The following is a 22878-nucleotide window of genomic DNA, read 5'->3' as shown; positions in this document are numbered from 1 at the left end:
GGAATTTGAGAACAAACAATGGAATTTGAATGAAAACAACGGAATTAAAATGAAAACGACGCAATTTGAATGAAAACAACAGAATTTGAGAACATACAATGGAATTTGAATGAAAACAATGGAATTTGAAGGAAAACGACGGAATTTGAATGAAAAGAACAGAATTTGATCAAAAACAAAAGAATTTGCATGAAAACAACAGAATTACAATGAAAACAACGGAATTTGAATGAAAACAACAGAATTACAATGAAAACGACAGAATTTGAATGACAACAACAGAATTTGAGAACAAACAATGGAATTTGAATGAAAACGACGGAATTTGAATGAAAACAATGGAATTTGAATGAAAACGACGGAATTTGAATGAAAACAATGGAATTTGAATGAAAACGACGGAATTAGAATAAAAACAACAGCATTTGAATGAAAACGACGGAATTAGAATAAAAACAACAGCATTTGAATGAAAACAACAGAATTAGAATGAACAGACCAGAATTTGAATCAAAACAATGGAATTAGAATGAAAAGAAAAGAATTTGAATGAAAACAACAGAATTTGAATGAAAACAATGGAAGTTTAAAACAAACAACAGAATTAGAATGAAAACAACAAAATTAATCAATCTGTGTTGCCAGCATAGACTATATATAAAAGATCCACTTAGCCATGGTTTATTGTCTGTTTTAAAGCCTTGATTTTGGTATTTTTGGTTGCCACCAGAGCCAGGCGTGACCATATAGTTGACCCTTAAAAAAGGGGTGAAGCACTAAGTTATCCGCTAACGCTAGCAAACCTGTCTATGTGTGTCCAAAAAAGAGACACTTGATAATTAACGCTAAGAAACAACAAACTTGTTTATTAGAATTTCACAATTTCTAATTGGAGCTCAGATTTGTCGGTGGTGCGCTGAGTGACACAGAAAGCTGTGTTACTTGTTGAACAATTAAAAATACTCAAAAAGGCAGCAAGACTCTAAATACACTTGAGAGGTTTTGTTTAAGTGACTTGTGGCAAGGTCTTACAGAAAGCTAGTAGCTACAGCTGCAGAGACCAGGCTCTAAACAATTTCTTCTATGAAGTTGGGAGTTTTAACAATATCTGGATACATTTTTGGCAACCAAGCAGCAACCTTCAGGACTAAAAACTGAAACCAAAGCATGCTGCAGTTCCTCGACTGGCCACGTAAGCCTTGCTTCAGACAATCCTGGGGCCATTCTCAAGTGGCTTTTTTAGAATGAGTAAATTTCTTTTGCCCTTGAGGTTGCTACTTAGTTGCTAGAAAAGGCCAGACTGTATTAAAAATCTTTAACTTTGTCGCCTCCAAGTAGAATTTTCTGCTCTATCCATCTAAGCCTTAATAGTTCACTCTTTTGTCAGAAGCAGTTGTAATACATAAAGGGTTTTCTGTTTCCTTTCATTCACCTACAGCTGTGTAAAATGTTGTTTATTCCAAAAGCACCTTTGCAGTATTATCTGTTTTGCTGTCACCAAAGAATGAATGGTCATTTTCTATTTGGCTAGTAAGTGTGGGAGTTAAAACGAATGTGTCTCTGGTCGTGTTTGAGGAGGACGTGGCACCATTGGGTCAGAAGCTGTTTGTGGCATAACTCTGACTTTCTGATCACATTGTCCACCCTGTGAGTGGATGTTAGCTGTAGATAGGAATATCAATGATTGATGAGTTTTTTCCTTTATGTACTGTGAGATCTGTATGATCTTGTGTGTTGCCCTTGGGTGTAAACCTTGTACCTCCAATGTTAGCATTTTAGAAACTTTAGAAAGAAAGGAAGGAGAAGAAAAAAAAGTACAGTTTTATTTCCTAAGAAGTTAGGAAAGTCTTTCCTATGGTGTTTGTAAAACCAATGTACATTTGAAATGACAATGTATGTTTGTTTGTTTTTTTACAGTTATTTTACAGTAAGTTCATCTGCACTCAGCAACCTAGGTGTGAGAGTCCCTTTTTCACTCTCTCAAATTCCCATTTTTCTGCATAGATTAGTCTACAAGTGTCTAAGCCAGGCGCTGTTTAAACAATGGCATTTCTAACACTGTTCCTATCACCTTGGAAACGCCATGGCAACCTGTGATCTGAGAGGGCACGGTGTGGCTCAATTAGCCCCAGCCGTATCTCACCGCACTCTCCCGCCAGAAGAATATCTCCATATTCTGTCTCCTTTCATGCATTAAGTGACACAAATACGTGAAGTGTTACATCACCTTTTATGTCAACTTTCCATGTAGTTTTCCTCTCTCTCTTTTTTTTACACAGTGATGGATGCACACACACATAGGAAAGAAAGAATAATATATGCATTGCCATGTGTGGTACAGACAGTAATTGGCACTCCTCATTTGCCACTTTTAAATGAGATCCTGTCCATCTAGCCACTAAATGACTTTCATGTTTTTATGCTGTGATTGGGCCTCAAAAAGATCCTTTGTGTCATACTGGCTGCTAGAATGACAGGAAGGTTGCAGTCACTCTCAGACACCTTTTTCCTTCTTTAATTTCTAGCAGTCTGGTAGATGGAGCTTCTTTATGTCATTATTGGCTGCTTATAACAAACATATTAACTAATAAGAAATGCATCACTGTGTTTCCCAGGTATCGTTTCCAAGTCCTTTGAGTGTCGTCTGAAAGGCCAGGGGGCTACATTTGTGGAAGCAGAGGATATGGGCTCCCCTTTGCACAGGAAAGACTCTTCTGAGTTATCGGGCCATGACGAGATCCAACAGGTCATCATCATCCAGGGCTATGGTGATGGAGAGGTAGCTATCGACCAGACCCTCGAGGAGTCAGCCGCTGCCACCCTGCAGACGCTGGCCATGGCCGGCCAGGTGGCCGAGGTGCTCCACATCACTGAAGACGGACAAGTCATAGCCTCGGGCAGGGAAGTGGCATCCGCAGGAGCCCACCTGGCTGGAGGCAGCACCCAGTACGTGGTCTTGGAGTCAGGGGAGGCCAGAAAGGAGTTTCAGGCTGTGGCCAGAGGAGGGGTAGCAGTCGCAGCTGCTGGTGGACAAAGTCACATTGTCTCAGAGTCCTCCACAGCTCTCGATGCTCTGCTCAGCGCAGTCAGCGAAATGGGCCATCAGGAGGAAATACAAGGAGAGGCAGCCATCGTTCATGAGGTCTTGACCCCAGAGATAGCTGAGGCTGTGCAGAGTGAAGTGCAGGGGGAGGGGAAGCAGGAGGGGGAGGAGCAGGTGCAGGTCATCCAGGGGACCGGCCAGGAGGACATGCAGGAAGTGCTGCAACTCGCCGCGTCCCAGATGATGAAGGAAGGCCTGACCCAGGTCATCGTCAATGATGAGGGCACGCACTACATTGTGACTGAGCTGGACAACTGCACCTTACAGGTGGAGGGAGAAGTGTATGGAGAGGCCGGGACAGGTGACGGGGAGGTGCACCAGGCGGAGCAGCAGACAGGAGAAGAGATAGTGGTGTACCTGGATTGAGCTGCTCGCAGTATTGTCCTGGAAGGGTAGAGGAGAGAGACATCCCTGAAAGATGCACATTGGGCATTTTATTTCACTTCCCCTGTTTAGCTATGTTAAAGCTCACGTTAGCCCAGATGTTGTGTTCTGCATTGTCTCTGTTTAATTTCACCCTGCTTCATTCACTTCGTACATCACTTCTACCATCTTCTCTTGGGCTACACTGAACTCAGGTTAAACATCGTTTATTCAAAGCGACAGTAAAGGAAAAAGGTTTTGGTGCTAAGTGAGCTAACCTGCAATCCACACAGCCGCCAAGACTGCTTTAATTAATTAATGCAACTTAAGGAAATGAATGAGTACACATTGTCATGAAATATTTTTACAATGCTTCTAATGTGCTAAGAGTTAAACAAGTTATTATAAAGAAAGTCTATCTTTTCATTTATAACAGAGCTAACAGGTTTTTTTCTTGCTTTTTGATTTCTTTGTGGTACATTTATGTTGCAACCTAAAGTTTTTCTATAGCAAAATAGATGTTTTTTTCCTTTTGATAACGCAGTGGTTTAATTTGTGTGAGCAATCTTTTCTTTTTCTTCAAATCCTTTGTGTGTGTGTGTGTACTATTAGTTCCAAATCAGTAATACGATGAATGATTTCCCAAATAGACCTTATACATATTTTCTGTGTAGCGAAAAGTAAAGCAATGACAATTATACGTTTTAGATTTTTGACAGTCCTTCATTGTGTGGAAGGCCTGTTTAAAAAAACAAAACAGGAGTGCAGTTTCATTTTTGAAAATAAAGATTGAGCCTAATTTTTAACAAGTGTGCCCACATTTGTTTTCTTGGCAGTTAGCGCTGTTGATAGTTATGTCAGCAGCACGATGCTATCGTGCATACAGTGCAGCAGCATCGTACAGGCGACATGCACATACATGCATCAACTGATGGTTCCCATCAAGCTTTCTGATCACTAACACCGTCATTATCATCACCATTATCATTATCGTCATCATGATCACCATCATCCTAATCGCCATCCTCTCATCTCGTCCCCCCATCAGGCCCATTCTGTTCATTGCATTTTTTTCTCTTCCCCCCCCCCCCAGCACTATTCAGCACTGGAGGGAGAATCAATATTCATTTAGGCCCCTACACAAGCCTGGTTTCTGATGGAGTGAGTGGGAGAGCGGTGTGACGGTTGCAAACACAATGGCCAACCACTGAAAGTAGAGAGAAAGCACTCGTACACACTGAGGGCATCAAAAGATCATCCCTTTAACACACACACGCTGCGCGAGCAGAGCAAGAAGGTGGGCTGAGAGGGAGAAAGTGGTGGAGGAGTGGGCAGGAAAAATGAGAGCATTACAGATGGATGTTGAGAGAGGTGAGGCCAGGGAGAAGTGAAAGAGCGGTGAAATCCACAGCCACACAGAGAGAAGGGAGCCTGTAATTTCACATAACACCTGTCTGCCTTTCAGCCTGTCTTTGTCTCCTGCTCCCAGCCTCATGTTGCATTTATAAGCTCGCACAGTCTTTTCATGCTCTTCTTCCTTCTATTCAGCGGAGATGGGCGCATTTAACGGAGGTCACGTTCTCTGTGTGAGCAACCATACGTGCCTGTGAGAGCCAAGGTTTGTCAACACCCACTGAGTGGTGAGAATGCACTGATAGCATTTAGATGCCTCACATTTATAGAACTTACAGTTTGTTTTTATAATGCTTCCAAATATGTGTTATTCAAGAGTCATGTCACAACAACAGCAGTATGTGCGACTTCTTTTGTGACCTCTCAGTGGGCTCCTGATGCCAAGGTTGAGCAGCGCTGCTTTAAATAATGAATTTTGAAGAGAAGTGCTGTTCAGTCAAATAGATGCACTGCACTGAGGAATAATATTTATTTTGGTGCGTATGTACTCATTAATTATAATATTTTGATTTAAATTGGCTAATCTCATAACGGATATGCACATGTTTGAATAATATTAGAAAGTAATGTAATATGGTACACTGTAAACTATATATAGAGATATCTACATACACTACTGCTGCCAGAGGTTTAAAATAAAAGATTACCCAAAACTGAAAAATAATGTACATTTCAGAATTATACAAAAAGGCCTTTTTCAGGCCTTTTTTAAATGAGTTAACAAATTAAAGCTCTTCTGCAGCAATGGAGGTTGATCAAGCCTTGAAAGCTGGTGCTGCTAATTCCTACAGATGTTCCAACTTTTCTGGATTACTTACAGCCCCCTCTGTCTGCATAAAAGCAGTGCTGGAACAAACTGGTACCGTACCCTCATGAGCATCAGTTGAACATTATTGTACTGCAGAAAGTAGAGTGTTGCTGCAAAAATGGTGAGAAAAAGGCAATTAATGGAAGAGCGACAGACCATCATGACACTGTTGTCAAAAATGTAGGTATTTCCTTCAAAGAAATTACAAAGAAAGTCAAGGTGTCAGTCAGTACAGTTTCCTTCACCATCAAAAGGCACTCAGAGACCAGGGCAAACCAACAGGAAGAGGTCTGTCAGACCCAAAGCTGCAACTGAATCAGAGGACAAGTTTCTGAGAGTTAACCACTCACAGCTCACGGTACAACATCTTCAAGCACAGCTGAATAGTGGTCATAGTAAGCAAGTCTCAGTTTCAGCTGTGACTCGAGAAGACTTCGAGCTGCAGGTTTGACAGGATGAGTTTCAGCAAGAAAGCCATTACTAAGGCATGAAAATAAGACGAAGAGGCTTGCCTGGACCATGAAACACCACTGTTAAGACTGCTGTCGTAGGATTGTCTAATATGCAAATCTCAGTGCATCCACCTCTATCTGATTGGTGGATCCAGAGGACAGCCCATATGGATTGGCTAACTAGCTGGATATGATATGATGACATTATGTGACGATACTGCCATGGACTCCCATTCATTCATCTTCGGCTCATCCCAACCAGCAGATTTTTGCAAACGTGCCCAGTGTTGTTGGTTATATACAGGAGTTTGTAGGGGTGGACTGGCTTTTTATTTGATTAGTTTTCTTCTGTTTTTCTTAGTTAGGGAGGTAAGTTGTTGTCATTTGGTTTGATTCTTTTGATTATGTAAATTTTGTAAATCCACAAGATAGGCTCCTTTTTTCTCCTTTTGTTTGTTGTTTTGGCATTAAATCCATCCCTTACGAATTAACATATTGTAAATAAATCATTATCAAACTGTACCAATTGTGCGATATGGCTGCTTGAGGTCTGACGAGGATGGATCACCCTAATGTGGTGACCTGGCCATCTCTAGATGCGCTATAACATCGCCACTGGATTACTGAAGACTGGAGGCAGGTATTATGGGCTGATTAATCAAAATTTGAAACATTTGGTTCATCACACAAGATCTTTTTACACCGTCGAGTAGGTGAAAGGATGGTTCCACAGTGTGTGGCATCAACTGTCAAACATGGAGGAGGAAGTGTGATGGTCTGGGGCTGTTTTGCTGGATCCAGGGTGACAGAGTGAGAGGCACCCTGAACCAAAACAGCTACCACACCATTCTGCAGCACCATGCAATACCCTCTGGGATGCGCCTAGTTGGTCAGGGGTTCATCCTACAGCAAGTAAATGACCCGAAACATAAGTTCAAGCTATGTCAGAACTATCTCAGGAAAAAAGAACAAGATGGTAAGCTTGAAAACATGGAGTGGTCAGCACAGTCTCCAGACTTAAACCCCATCGAGATGGTTTGAGATGAACTGGACAGAAGAGTGAATGCAAAGAAACCTACAAGTGCCACACATTTATGGGAACAGATATGGGAAGAACTTTCCGAAGGATATTTGATTTCTATTGTACAAAGAGTGCCACGGGTGTGTTCAGCTGTTATATCTGCCAAAGGTGGCTTTGATGAGTCAGAAATTTAAAAAGCATTTTGGTCTATAAATTGATTCCGTGGTTGCTTATTTGTACTATGCTTTCATTTCAGAGTGCAGAGAGACATTAAACTGCATCATTTTCAATAAGAAAATTGAAACATTTGGGCGTTCTAAAACTTCATTCTGCAGTGCATGACCTTGGCTAATCCTATTGCCCTCAATAAGGTCGCAAGTTCAATGTTCTTTTGTGTTTTTTTCCCCCCTCTGAATAGGAATGCAGATTATTCTACATGTCCATCTGAGTGATTGTGTACTGTATTGTGTGCATCCCCACCCTCTCCGTGTATCTCTCTAATCAGGGCTGGATGGCTCATTATTAACTGCAGCAGGCCACTCGAGTGACATGGAAGAGGGAGAAATTAGCAGCTGTCATCCAGTGATGAGTTCATTTCCTGACAGGCCTCTGCTCCGAAGAGTCCTGCTGCAGACGACCAGACGGCTGATGGAAACCTGCCGCTGAAGCTTAATTGGAGAGCCGGAAAAGGCCAGTGGGAGAGGAAGGGAGGGGCAAAAATGGAGAGATCAGGGTAAAGTCATAACGGTAATGTTAAGGGTCTAACTCTTAACTGAGTTTCACAAGCAGTAATTCAACTTCTGTATCAGCAGTAGGCTTTGTGGGCATAATAGATGAAGAGCAGTGGACAAAAGTGTAGTTTTAACATACTATAATAATTACTCCTGTCATTGTTATTAATCTGGTGCTGAAAGAGATAGCCAAAGCAATTTTACCTCCCAAAATGCTGCGCACTGTAAATTAGACTAACCAGAAATCAGCTCAAGGTTTACATTAAAATGTTAAGGCATAATCCAAATCTAGCAGCATACTGTGTAAAATTCTCCATTAATCGTTTCCTATAAATATGTTGAACTGAATAGTCTTTATTTTTATGTTAAATATATATTCATCTGAGTAGCACATCATATTGTCCATATATAATGTACTACATTCTGCAGCTCTCTTCAGGTTTGCATTGTCCTTTGTCCATTGTTTTGGACTGCAGCTTTAAATCTGGGTCACTTATTATGGAGCCACAAATTTTAAGCAAAACTGAGCTAAAGAAAAACGTAGGACATAAACAGCAGACAGACACAGTTAGCAAGTAAGTAGTGAAAAACAGTGGCACATGTGGTGGCTGAAGCCTCTGATGTGCCTATAGGTGGTGGAGACCAAAACTGGATCATTAAGAGAGAATGGAATTCAGGTTCCATGCTAATGCTAATTATCTGGCTGTGTGAACACGATGTTTGTTAACTTGTTAAATGTCTGTTGTTAAGTTCACCAATACTTCATAGCCAATTTGAGCCATTTGAGCATGTGTTGCTAACCTACAACTGAAGACACGATTTACTTGTCAGGTTCCAGTGGTGTGCTCTGAATTGCCGGTTTATTTTCGAGACACACTGAAGTTGTTGACATCCAAGGCTATAATTCAGTCTTGTTAGGGTAATGCCTTTACACTCTCATATAACGACATATACTTATTTATTTATTTTTTACATTGATGCTTAAAATACTTCTAAAGCCTTCAACCACTGGCTCAGTGCGAACGTGTAACATAGTATGATGGGTAATGCACACACACACATTCATACACACAAGCACTTGCACGGTCTCCTTGGGGCAACTCTCATCACTCTCCTGGGCACAGCGGAGAGGGACAGCAGCGTGGATGGAGGTTTCTCTTTTTCGCTCTCTCTGTTTCTCTGAGTATGATAAATATGGCAATTCTGTTTAGTTGCCATCTATAGAAAACATATCAGCCTGAGGATCATTTCCTTAATGTCTCCACTATTAGTTTTGGCTTCCCTTTGGCTGTATTAACATGCCGGCTGATATGCTCTGTTTGTGTGTGTGTGCGTGTCCTCGGGGCTCCAGGTACAATTCTATTAAACCAGACTTGTTTGTTTATTTCCTGTCTGCCTCCCTCTACATGTCCCCTGCTTGCTAGGACTCCGGATCCAGGTCTGTACGTACATTCATGTTAACGACAGGCCGCACACGTATAGATGAACGCACAGTCAGAATCCAGTGTTTATTTGTTTTGTTGTTGTTGGTTTTTTTTCATCATTTTTGTAGCTGTAAATCGATAGCTGTTTGAGGCAGTGGAAGCCACAGTTCAGTTATGGTTCATCTCTTCCATGGGAGTTGTTATGGGAAAACGGAGAGAAGGAGGGGAGGGTATGTGGGGAGCCCTGCGTGGCTCTTCTCCCTTTCTCTTACTTTTCCTATGTGGCTCTGCATTTGTGTCTTTGATCATGTTAATCCCTGCCTAGCGCCCACCCCCCCAGTCTCCCTGCCATAGACTCACTGCCACACACACCTCAGTGCCTGACAGAAATTGACAGCCCACTCTATCCCACACACCCCCTCCAAAATGGCATGCATTCTTCATTCCACCATTGAGCAGCTTACCCCAAACCCAAATAAAGAATGAAATAAAAACACTACGCAGGCAGGCAGGCAAGCAGGAATTGACAGTCTGCAGCACTTCATTAAGCAATAGCAGTGATTGAAAAGGGATCTGATTAGCTCACTATGATGAGATAGCAATGTTTCAACCTTGAACCAGAAACAACCGTAAGTGCTTTTTAATTAGGCACACAACACTGAGGAATAGCACTTCAAAACATAAAAAAGAGAGAGTGAAAGACAGTGTCTCCAGCAGAAGGGAGAGCAAATGACGAAGCAAAGAGAGGATCAGTGGGAAGCCTATTCCCTCTGCCCTAACAAGAACATCACTTTTTCAACATTATGCGCATCTAGGAAATGTTCTCAAAACACTTTTTTTTTTACTACTCTCCTTTTTAGTTTAGCTTCATCTCCATTTAGATTTACAATATTTAAAATTAGATACACCTCTAGAGGGTAAGAAAATGTTAGGCGTTAAATCTGCACTCTTGAATTACAGAATTTGACATCGTCAATTTTATATCAGAGGCGCTCACAGAGTCTGATTCACGTGTATAGACTCAGGGAAGTCGGCACGCTACCCTGCGCCAACACACCACTCTGTTTAAATAGCAGATCTTCACTGTCAGCCTGCGATAACACCTTTCTACATAGCTGCTGCAGCCATCTGCTTCATGTCAGCACTGCCATATAGGGGTTAATTCTGTTGGTATATTCATTTTAGCAAAACAAACAGCGTGACAGATGAAGGGAAGGGAAAAATGATTTGATTTTTCTTGATTCTGAAAATATGTCACGATAAAGTGAAACTTTAATGTTTTATTTGCCAAAAAATTGGGTCACTTCAGCAGTAAATACTTACAGGATGCGGCAAAGGGAAAATAACAACCTGTACCAACACTGGAAATATCTGTAAATAGTGCACAAAATGAACTGAAGAGATCAGAAGTGAAACTGTGATTGTAAAGTTTAACATTTGCTTCTTCACTACAGAATAGCTTAGTTTACAATGCAAATACAATAGTAATAGAGTTTATTGAAAGAAAGAAAGTAACAAGACTTATATTATACAGCTATGCTAGCAGCTGTGTTAGCAGCACAGCTACTGACTTTAATTTGTTGACATGATGTTCTTTACCATTCTTTCCTCTGACTTTTTACACTTTAATAATTGGTCATATGCTCAACATTTGAAAAAAAAAACCTGACTGAAATTGTTCCATCGTTCTACAAATTTCATACACTAATAAAGCAGAAATTGTGTAAAGATAGCAAGAAAATCCATTCCTTTTAAAATGTTGGCATGGAGACAAGTGAGTGAAACTAAAACCGGTGGCATGGTAGAGTGCACTGCAGGGCATATAAAAACAAAAGAATTTGAAAGAAAAGTCTTTCATTGCTTTTATTTATGTCATTTGTGTGCAGTCGATTCAGTACTTTGAGAGTCTATTGAGGTGTATTGCTGCTCTCCTCTGTTCTGTGTTTCACCGTGAAACACAGAACAGAGGAGAGCAGCAAAGCAGTAGGTGAGGCTCTCATTGTGGCTTAGGGATGCCTTCCAGTAAGTTTACTATATATTTTTTCTCATGTACACAACTTCAACTACAACTATGGTTGAAACATGAGAAACGTGATGGGAAGGGCTTGTTGTTTATAGTGTGAATATCTTAGCCCGTATTGAGACTAGTCCCATTTTTCTCGTGGATCTGCCTGTTTTTGACGTTCACAAAGCTGACTGAGTGATCACAACGAAATTCCTATGGCATTTCAAAAGCTGGCTAAAAAATGTGCTTGTCAGTTGAATGGCAACAAAGCTGTTATTAAATGTAACACTGTGAGGTCAGTCCAGTCCTGTGAATACAGGTAATCACTGTCCATGTCAGCTTCCCTGAGAACTTTGACCTACTTACTCACTGCATGCCCAATGGTCAAACTGACAGTATCAGGAAAGTACTTGAGCAGTTTTAATATAGATGTGTCAGATTCCATACGGACAAATAGACTGCCCTCCAAAACAATGGTTTTTTATTTATTACACTAACAGTACAGTCTGGTTCAATTATCACCAGCATATAAAATGTGAAAATAGGCCCATGTGTGCATGTGCATGAGCAAAAATTTCATTGGCATTAGGCTTTCTTCTTAGTCATCTGTTACTGTCTGTTATGCTCCTTTTTCTGTATCTTTCCCCTAATGTACTACAAGGAAGTGAGGCCTCAACTCTCAGGGTGATCTCATTTGCTGGATTGAGTTTTAGTGTCACAGATATTGGATTTGATGTGATACTACTTCTGACTGTGCAATGAAAGAAGTGCAGTCACGAATTTATGGTGCTGCCAATGGGTGGTGTCTGTGTCATTCAACAGGGCTCATTTTATTGGCTAATTCCCTCATCCCTAGTGATCTAGTTGGCAATTCAGCTCCCTAAAAAAAATCCTGCATAGGAGTTTTGAGTATAATATTTTCAGAAAAGTGGAATATGTCATTTGTGGGGATTTATTCCCAAATTGATCTTAAACGTATCTGAGCTTGTTATAATTTCTCTGGCTCTCTCGTAGAGGAGATTTTCAAAGCAAGGCATAATTGCGTTGCGCTTTCTTCCCAGCCACCCTGACCGTCTGCCTTTTAACCATCTAGCATGGTGAATCGAGCCCCGCATTTGTGAAGTGTAGCCCTGGGAGTCCCCTAGTGGCCCCTGCCTTGCTGTAACAAGCATGGGGGGGCCCCTGTGGTAAGTGCTCTCTGGGGACCCCGGCTCTGATCTGGCCGTCCCTGGGGTCCTGTTAATTCCTGCTCTGCTCAGAAAGCCTCGCCACTCTCCAGTGCTCTCCTGCCCCTTCTTTTTATACTTCTCCTCTCCTCCTCTTCATCCACCTATCATGCTCTCGCTCTCTCTTTCTGTTCTTTTTGTAGAAGGTGTGCTGTCAACAGGGAACTTGGCCAGTCTCATTAAAGAGCCGGTGGAGGTTGTGAAGTTGCGACAGTGACAGAGATGTGAAGATCAGTGGCAGGGTAGTGGATGGAGAAGCAGTCCATTAGACAAACCCTGCTGATGTATGGTTGAAATGCGATGTGGAATTAGTCCAGTGTTCTCTATGAATACCATCGATATTAGATGATTCTGCAGTTTGTGCTTGTGCACATGCAGAGGTAGAGACTGACGAAATTGATGGGAATTAGCACCGATCACTTTTTTGTTTTAGTTCAATTTTTCAAAACAAGTTTTCTCATCACCAACATTTCGTTTGTTATCCACAAAACACTAGAAAGCAAGAACTTCCCTATCAAACTTTCTTTCTCTCTTGTGTGACGTGACAGTTAACAGCGTGATAAGTAATTAAAGGAAAGGTCTTGGGCCAGTATCAGATTCAGTGTGTAGTAATTATAAGTATATTAGCCAAGTGAGCCTCAAAGATGCCCCCAGCTGCTTGTCCAAGCTGATTTAATGTGACTGGTCCATAACAGAATCATGTAAAATTTTAGGATTCTCCCATCACCCCCGCGCCAAAGTGCCGCTCTAGATAAGAGAATCCTCCAAATGAGGCCCTGGTGACCTTCCAACCATCTTCCTATCAGCTTTTCTATCTGCCCACTTCCTTCCTTGTCTTCCCTTCGTTGCTTCTCTTCTTCCGCCCTTGTCCCGTGCCTGGGCTGAGATAGGGGATACAATGTAGGGAGTTGGAGGGTCGTGGGGAGGCAAGGGGAGGCGTGTACATGTGGAGAGGAGGAAGGAGGAGGCGCCCAGATCATGCCGGGCGACTCCACAGGAGTGATAAGAGCGAATAAGCTGTCAGCGTGGGCGTCGGATGGTCCTTATTGTTCATATTTAGATGGAGGAACAATGGCGGGGTGTCAGGCGCCTATAGTTCATAATCTGCTGATGCTGACCAAGTGTCAGTGTGATCCATGAGCACAGAGGCTCCTGAATCCTTAAGCAATCCCCCGTAGGAATGTCATGGGGGAGAGTACAAATGGGACAGCATCTGCCGGACTATAGATAGATAGGTATAGCAGAAGGGGAGGGAGGAGAGGGAAAGGAAGGAGGGCAATGAAAAAATAAAAAGAAAGAAGGATGGAAACAAAAAGAAAAGTGAGACAAATTCAAAGAGAAAAACGATATTAAAGCGAGTTTACTAAAAAGAACAGCAGAGCTTAATTTCCCCTAAAAAAAGGAAAAGAAAATGAAAGCGGCTAATTGTGAACAAGTGTGGAGGAAGGCACCTGCGAGGAGAGCGATAGATGGATGGATGGGGGATTAAAACGAAGAAGTGGGAGGGAGAAATGAGAGAGGAGGGGGAGAGAAACGGCACGCTGATTGTGAGGAGGCCTTTAGCAGTGTGAGCTCCCACCTGCAGGTGAGACAGAGAGGAGAATGGGTGTCAGATTAGAAGGAGGCCCTGAGAGCTCCTTCCCCCACAATGAAGGCTTGATTCCGGGCAGAGAGATGCCCCGGAGACGCCAGGCGCACCCCGGAGCCGTCACAGCCTATCAGCCACTTTTCTGCGCTCGTCTTGATCAAAAATGCAACCACGCCGCCCTCACGCCGCTTCAGCTGTGACAGATGACAATTAATGGTGATTGTTTGATGGAGTTTTGGAGCAAATCTTATCTGTGTGTGTGTTTTGTGACAGTGTTTTGAAGAATTAAAAAGAGGCACGCAAAGCTGCACACACACGAGTCACGTGTTTTTGATGGCGTTCTTAAATGTGTCACAATGAAAATGCCCCTCCCCACCCCAGGCATTCTTCATTTACTGTCACAACCATTAGACATGGAAGGGGAGAAAAAATAAGAGATGGTATCAGTAACGCATGAGCTACAGTAATTAGCCTCCTGATGCAAGTGTGTGTACGTGTTTGCATGTGTGTGTCAGTGTGTGTCTGTGTGTGAGTGGGATAAAGCTGACAAATGCACGCACAAATGAGTAACAGTGCATTCCTACACCTGCTGAGGAGTCTCGTCAACAAGAGCGGAGTAAACTGGAATCACCATTTTAAGGGCTTAGTCCCACATTCTCTAAATTAAGCAGCGTCTTGGGTGTCTTGCAGTCATACTATAAGCTATGCTAACGCTTCCATTAGTTTGTGAGCTGACACATGATGTAATGGGAGCCTTGTCGTGCTATGGTGATTCCTTTTAATGCTCCACATCTTCATTTTCCCTTCCCACTTCTTCTCCATGCCGCCACCTTAACATCTTTGTCACGGGAGCCACAATCCATTTCATTATCTTCGTATTCTGGGGTGGAGGTGAATAATGGTGTACTGATTTCCAGTTTGCAATAAGAGACTGGGCTTGAATTCACTGGGCAACTGGGGGCTTTTCCGTGTGCCGTTTGCATATGCTCCCCATGTCTGCGTCGGTTCTTTCCAGGCACTCTGGTTTCCTCCTACAGTCCAAAGACATACACGTTAGGCTAATTGGCAACTCCAAATTGGCCAGAAGTGTGAATGGTTGTCTGTGTCTGTGTGTTAGTCCCACAATAGCGTCTCATCCTGTGATAACTGGGATACGCTCTATCCCAACCCTGCATTGCACAAGTGGAAGAAAATAGATGATGAAGGATTACCAGCTTGTGATAGACCTGTAGTCAGATCCCACACTGCTTCACTAATGTTGAGGTCAGGACTCAGGGGAGGCCAATCCATGACTGATAGTGTTTCATTGTGATTTTCTATCCAGGTATGCTCTTACAGCACTGGCAATGTTTTCAATAAGACCTCCAGCATCACTGGCTGAAATGTAACCCCTACCATGACAGAGCCTCCACCTTGTTTTACCGATTCCTGCAGACGCTCACTAATGTACCTCTCTCCTGACCTCCTCTGTACACGCTGAGGATGATTTGAACCAAAAATTTTGCCACAAGTCGCTAGTAAGTGCTTAAAGTTACCATTTGAATTTGGTTCTTTGCTAAGTTGTCTACGACATACAGACACAACACTGATTCATTCTTTGAGTCAGGCGTTTTTGAGACTTAAGTGGTTCATAGATCAGTATTAAGTGGCTTAAGAAAAGAAAGAAAAAAAAACCTCTGTAAAAAGTCAGGTAGGGGGGATGTGAAGTAAGTGAAAAAGCAGTCAATGTCCAAAGAAATACTTTGAAAGTCCATCAGAAAGCCTGGAGAACTACTGCACAAGACTACTTTAAAATTCAAATTTGTGCTTTAGAAGCAAAATAATAATAATAATAATAAAGAACTGGGGAGTGGCTCAAGAGCTGTTTGAATTTTCAATTACAAGATAATAAAGCCAACAGTAAAGGCTAGTGTTTAGGACAAAAGTCAACCTTCTCCTCTGTTTTCCTTCTGTTTTTTTTTTTTAAATTATTATTATTATTAAGTCAGTGCTTGACTGTCTCACTTTCAATGAACCACAACACCTCTGGCAGAGGTTTCACAAGTAAAGACTTCTAGACTTCTGTGGGAGCTGTTAAGGAAGTTTTTAATATGAATGTGAAACATGTGTGGAGGGCGTGACTCAATTCACCAACAGCAGCTCAACCAAAAGAAAAACGTACTAAGAAGAGACCGCAATCAGCGGGACATTTCAACCTGTATTGGTATGAAAAGGAGAAACTTTGGTTAAAAATACAAAGATATAGAATTCACATATTTAAGAACTTAAATGTTCAGTGACCCCCACCCATAAAAAGTAAAAACTATACCAGATTTAAATGTGTCCTCTTTAGCCCCGGGCGGCACTGCACCTCTTCAGCTCTGCTGCCGTTTTTAGAACAGCGACTTCTGAGTTTGATTTTTGTGTTGAGGAAGAGAACAAAGTTTTGCAGAAGGCAAAATCTGGAGAGTAGGATTAGTGATGAGTGAAGTTTGTGGTGGTAGGTCGAACAAAGTGTCTTTTTGTGCTTTGTGACTATGAATGACATAAGCCAGAGTTTGTGTTGTTTGCTGTCGTCTAAGTTTTACATGTTCACAGTTGGGAAACCTCTTGATCTCCCCTCATTTGGTTATTATAGACTAAATGCAGTATTTTATCCTGAATTTGGTAAGTCAACAGACACGGCTGAGTGTACCAGAGACAAAGCAATTTATTTAATAGAAGCTTCTACACAAAACATCTGATCTTTTATAGTTTATGGTTTCAAAATAGTACGTTTTATTCAGCTGTGACATTTAGATCTAGTCTGTGCTGCTTGTCACCTGCTCTTTCTTCTCTCTCCAGTCTCTTTTTTAACAGCTTCAAAAAAAAAAATTGCATCAGACTTATGTTAAAAAAGTAAGTGTAGAGGCAAAGGAATGGTGACCCTGAACTCTGACTTCACAACCATAAAGCATGGCAGGTTGCTATGATCCAGTCCCCGGTCTCATTGGATCTCGTTTCCCAGCATGCCCCAGGTTCTTCCGCCCGTTCCCCTTTTTTACTGTGTTGGCCTTGGTCCGGGGTCTGTTCAGCATCAAACGGCACACAGTGACGTCCAACACAAACACGCAGCAGTCAGAGTCCAGCTCAGTGAGCGACTCTGCAGAGACTTTTCCCCTTACGTTAAACATCACTGACATCACAAAGAGCTTAGCCAGTGCCTAACCACCTCCCAAAGGCTGGGACTCGGCCACAGTAATCAGCAGGTAAATCCTGTAACACAGAAGTACTAAAAAATGCACACTCACGTGCACAGATGAATGAACTGTCACCCATTCATTCAGTTAAAAAAAAACAAAACACCAGGACGCCTCAGCCTGAAATAATTTCATCTGAGTGGAACTGCTGCAATTAGCAGATCTGGTCACACAGGTGAAACACTGGTGAACTTTGACATTAAAATTAGCTGAAAATTAAAAAAAACAAGGGCTCAACATCACAAATAAGGTAAAGCTATACTGCACAAGGTTCCATATTATTTGCAAGGATGAAGCATGGTTTACATTTACATGCGCATAAACAATAAGAAAAAACCCTGTCTTTAAATTCAGTACATTGAACCACACACACGAATAACAAACTACAAAGTGAAGCATTTTCCATACTCCCTCCTTCCACCATCCCTACATAACAGTCTTAAAGGTCAAGTGAAGACTGTGTGCTGAGCTGAAGCTTGTGTTTTAATCCCGATGTTATTAGCAGAAAGACTGACCTCAGATCGCTGATTGATGATTTAACACTGCATCTTTGAAAATCAACGTATCCGTCTCCCATCCCCTCTCAGTGCTGATCATATGCCCTTTTTATGCAACACTTGCATGATGACATGTGGCTCGCAGCAATACAGTTGATATGAGGGTTACCTCACCCGAGCTGTGCTGCATTTATCCCCAAAGAATGACTAAAATAAGAACACCTACTCAGCGTGCACAAAAGTATTCATTGTATTCCGAGGATGCAATACAGTGCTCCAAGTTAGAATAGAAAACAAGAGGCTATGCCTCATCTCTGACACTTAATCCCATTTTGCATGGCATGATCAAAGGAATTTGTCCTAAAAAAGAAAGCAGACAAAAGCACAAGTGTACACCCAATGTACTGTATTGAATTCCAGGTTGAAGCCATGTGACTAAAGAGAAAAACCTGTGATGTCATAATGTACAGTGCTCTTCAGTTTTATGCAGTTTAAAGACAGTGAGGATGCTTTCTGAAAAGATTTGTATTTAGCGTTTAACTTCATATAAGGTGCAGAAAAAAATAAAGCACTCTTATTCACATTTTCTCGAGGTACTTGGCAGGTCAGTTGTTTTAAGCACATGGAGGGTTAGACTGAGTTCTGTGCATTTTCTTTCTGTCTCAGTTGCTTCTCTGTCTTTATGTAATTACAGGCTGACTTGATGATGCTGACATCGAGGCTCCTTGTCCGTCTCATTGCTAAAGACACAGTATCTCTTTATGACTTGATGACTGTATGTTTGCCATGCAGGAGAATGACTTTAGGATCGATCAGATGTCTCCTTGATGGTGTTGCATGATGGATAAAAATGTAAAGATCTTAAGTGCTTAAAATCTTAGCACACTACTGTACGTCGGTGACGAGATTATGATTGAGCTTGTTATAATTAATGACGCTCAGAAACGTTTACATGTGATCATGAGCGTTAAAACATATTTCCCTTTACATGATTAGCTGCGAAGGCCTGTGCCGACTTCCTTCCTCCAAACTGTGTGCGTGCCGGGTCCCTTGGGCATTTAATGGCAACACATTTGAAATATTACCCAAGTTCATAGAAGGAGCCTCTTGCCTCAGCAGAGGTGTGGCAGCTGCCTGTAGTGGTGGCCTCAGACATCACTGTAGGTGAACGGGGGTGGAGCAGTAGGGGCCCTGGAGAGCACCTAGTGGAAAAACAGTGAGCGCAGCACCTACAGCAGAGCTACAGTGCAACTACAGTAACTCCACAGTACTGTACGTGGCAGTGTGAGAGCTAGCTAACTGCCTCAGGGTCAACTTACAGCTATGACTGCAGGACGACTCAAAGTTTGCGTCAGGCTTCATCTCTGCTTCGGCAGTTAGGTCGCGCTTGGCTACAGCGGTTGCCAGTGGACATTTGGGGACTCAGCAATATTTGCATCAGTCCACAAATCCCTAACTCCCAAAGATCCCTGTTTTCTGCCCCCTGTAAACAAAAGCACATGTGACAGTTGTTTTACATTATTGCAGTAGGGTGGCGATAGCACCAGTTGTTCCATATTACTCACTTACTTTTATCTGCTTTTTTTAATGTAGTCATTCATTATATTCTGTGTCTGCCGTTAAATGTAATATGTTAAAATTTTATGCAAGAAAAGAAAAAAAGACAGATTCTTAACCTGGGAGTTATTGTTTGTCTCTATTTGTTTTTTATTGTCAGTTTTTATCAGATAATTCCTTAGAATTAAAATGGCAAGTGTGTAGAAAATCAAAGGCGCAAGCTTCCAGCAGAAAAAACAGACATTTATTTGCATTGAATTTTTGAGTATTGTTTCTTACATGTGGGTGATTGTGAGGATGGGATGAGCTGACGCATAAGCGCTTCGACTAAATGATGCTCCTCTCTTTCTCAGACTGCTCACTTGCCAATTTAAAGGGAGAGGAGCTCGCATCAGTTATGGATGTGCACTATTGAAACGTGCATGTGAGAGCAGAGAACATGTTTTATTACTTAATTGAGTGGAGTTCCAGCAGGCCCTGTAAATGAGGAGTGACAGTAGGCGTTATCGCAGAGCGCCCTGGGTAATTATGTTTGGCTAAGTCTGGCTCGGAGGAGGTGAGGCTCTCGGCGTGGTTATAAACAGCGGAGTTAGAGGAACGTGCGTGCAAAAGAAGCTGTTTTACTTCCAGAGCGAAGAGCTCGCTGCATATGTAGCGGGGAAGAATGCAATTTATTACGCTGAACGTTCAGCAATTTAAACTTCCATCTGAAGGCTGACACTTGCTCACACAGGTTCGCATGGTACAATTAGCACATGTAACGACTTTGCAATCAAAAACAAAAACAGCCGTGTTTGAAGCACTCAGTCCTGGTGAGAGGTGTAATCATGTTCAGGGTAATTAGACAGGTTTGTTGTTCTCTACAGCCATGTTACGTACCTGTGGGATGCTGATTGACTCAACAATCTAATTAGGTTTCGTTATGTAGGCACCACAATGCGTTACAATTGGCAGCGAGGCCCATATGGCACACGGGGTAACATATTCTTTAAGCGTCACACACAAGCGACCTCCATCGACCTCACAGAGGAGAAGTTCTCTGACAGACAGGCTTTCTGAGAGCACTGCTGAAAGGATTGCATTGTAACTCAAACTTTCTCCTCAATCTCAACCAAGAAAGAGTTTTGTCGCCTAAACGTAACCAAACAGCGGCTGGAATCTGAAAGAAATCTAAAAGGAAAGAAACCCCCAAAGGAAGGCTTCTCTCTGGCCTCTCAGCCTCACACAGACAAAGAAACGCTGTCTTAATGTTGGCTCACACTTGAATAACGCTGTTGCTGTGATTAAAGGAAGAATATCTTTCAGCATAAAAGTTTCTTTTGGTTTTGGTGAGGAACACCAGCTCGTTCTAAAGACAGTTGGTAGCAGCTCTTATTGTAACTATTTGATGAGCTACAAATGAGAATTCTGTGTTTTTTGAGTTGAAAAAAATTATTGGCCTTCTAAATTGTGCACAAAACATCTTAAATTAGTGGAAATCATTTCAGGCAAAAAAAATGTATTCAATTCATTATCTCACAAAAAATGTAGAGGACATGAAATGAAATCATAAGAAGCTGAAATCAAACTTTTTTTTTTACTTTAAATGGCAAAAAAATGAATGTGCCTTTCCATTCATTTGCTTAACCTTTTATGGGGGATCTGGAGCTAATCATAGTTGACCTTCTATTGCACTGTTAACAGGGAGAGCCAGAAAACCCTTCACGCTCACACCTACGCCTACAACCAATTAGGAATCACCAATTAACCTAACACGAATGTAGTTGGTATGGGACTGTGAGACAAAAACAGACCTGGAGAAAACCCGCAAAGGCACATGAAGGTAATTCTCCGCACAGCTGACCAACAGATTCAAGCCCAGAACTTCTTTTTTTGTGAGGTGACAACGAAACAATTTAATTGTGTTTAATAATCAACTTAACAATACTAGTAATACAAGAAAATGTAATAAAACAAAAAACAAGCCAGACAAACCAATTAAATGATCCCTGTTAAGTCACACATCATCTGTGCGACTCTGTGGAGAATTGCCTTTCCGTCATGTGATCTATCTGATGAATAAGAAAGATAAAGACCTGGAAGATGAACAGTGTATGATGGAGAATCACAGATGTTATGGGAGGGGAAGGCTCTGGCCGTGTGACACTTTATCTATGAAAATGGATAAAGCAAGAAGAACAGAGGATCAACACAGTGAGGGCAAAGTCTCCATAGACTAATTATTCCTGTGACAAAGTGGAAACTGTGCCACCATTGTCCTCGCTCCACCCAATCACACATGTAGCGCTGAAATGAAAAAGAAACTCGTTCTTCTCTGAAAGTCATACATACACACACACATATATATATATATATATTTAAAACTCTAGGTGAGAGCAAAGGAGAGGCTCTGATTAAGGCGGCGTATAGTGAAGAGAACCCACAGTGTCGCCCACCTTTGGGCCCTCCTTAAGTGGCCTTAAATAAGATAATAAGGGCGATGGGCAGAAAAGAGAGGACTTTGTCTGCTGGCATTAGCGCGATGGCCGTGTTAGCCGTGATATCTTTGAGGGGGGATAGTGTGCCAGTAATGAGACAGGGTTGCCTTCCCTTGCCGGCCTAATTAATCCTACATTTTCATAGCATATAATCACTGCCCACAGTGCAGCCTTCTACTGGCCAGAGAAGAGAGATGTTGGAGGAGTCTCTATCTGTTGCTCTATCTTTCCCTCTTCCCACTCCATCTTTCCTTCTCCTTCCTCCTCTCTGCAATTTATTACACTGGTATCCAGAGTGAAGTGAAACCTCCCAGTATGGACCTATCTGTCATCTCTACATTATCAGGAAAACACACTGCCTACCATATTGTGCTACAAGGGGCTCCAGCAAATTACTATTTTTATGGGACATGATAAAGGAAATGCTGCCTTATGCTCAGATATGTAACTGTCTTGGAGGAAATGGGAAGGATTGAGCGTTGCAGATTGCCGTGCGGTTTTGATCTTTGTGTTTGCGTGTGGCAGCCAGCGCAGTTACGCCTGATGGATAATGCAACCATTGGCTGAAGCTCATAAAAGTGTGTTCCTACAGGGTTAAAATGCAATAAAGCTTTTAAAATGTAATACCCTGCCAAAAGATGGGCCTACGTCTTTATGATCGTATAGAAACACTGATATTTTTTTATTTTTTATTTTTTAAATACTAATTGTGTTTACAGAACTAGGCAAAAAGTTAGAAATATTCTGAAATTTTTTACTCTCTTTTATGACTTAGGCTCAACTTTTAAAAAAGGGGGTATCATAACATTTGGACGTGTACTTTCTAGCCAATGCAATTCCACATTTACACAAAAATAAACAGCTCAACAGCTCAAATTGCGCGTTAAAACTGCGAATTAAGACACCTAAAGCATTTATGTGCACACCCAGTTCGTTTACAGTATTATTTGAAATGAGGTTTTTTTTCTTCCCCCGTCTCTGCAATAGCCCCTGGA

General features: G+C 41.8%; 1 protein-coding gene across 2 annotated transcripts in view; it reads left to right on the top strand.

Moving 5' to 3' along the window:
- Nucleotides 1-4256, top strand: part of znf407 (zinc finger protein 407) — a 157316-nt gene extending 153060 nt beyond the window's left edge. For both annotated transcript variants that reach the window (XM_005743245.2, XM_013913384.1), the window contains exon 10: nucleotides 2616-4256. In XM_005743245.2, coding sequence (XP_005743302.1) covers nucleotides 2616-3469 — 854 coding nt within the window. In that variant the 3' untranslated portion in view covers nucleotides 3470-4256. The remainder of the gene's footprint in view (nucleotides 1-2615) is intronic.
- The last annotated feature ends 18622 nt before the right edge of the window (nucleotides 4257-22878 follow it).

The sequence above is a fragment of the Pundamilia nyererei genome, unplaced genomic scaffold (assembly GCF_000239375.1).
Source record: "Pundamilia nyererei isolate P.nyererei 1_Seehausen unplaced genomic scaffold, PunNye1.0 scaffold00129, whole genome shotgun sequence".
Lineage (NCBI taxonomy): Eukaryota > Metazoa > Chordata > Actinopteri > Cichliformes > Cichlidae > Pundamilia > Pundamilia nyererei.
Note: the sequence above shows the minus strand (reverse complement) of the source record. Positions and strands in the feature narration are given on the sequence as shown.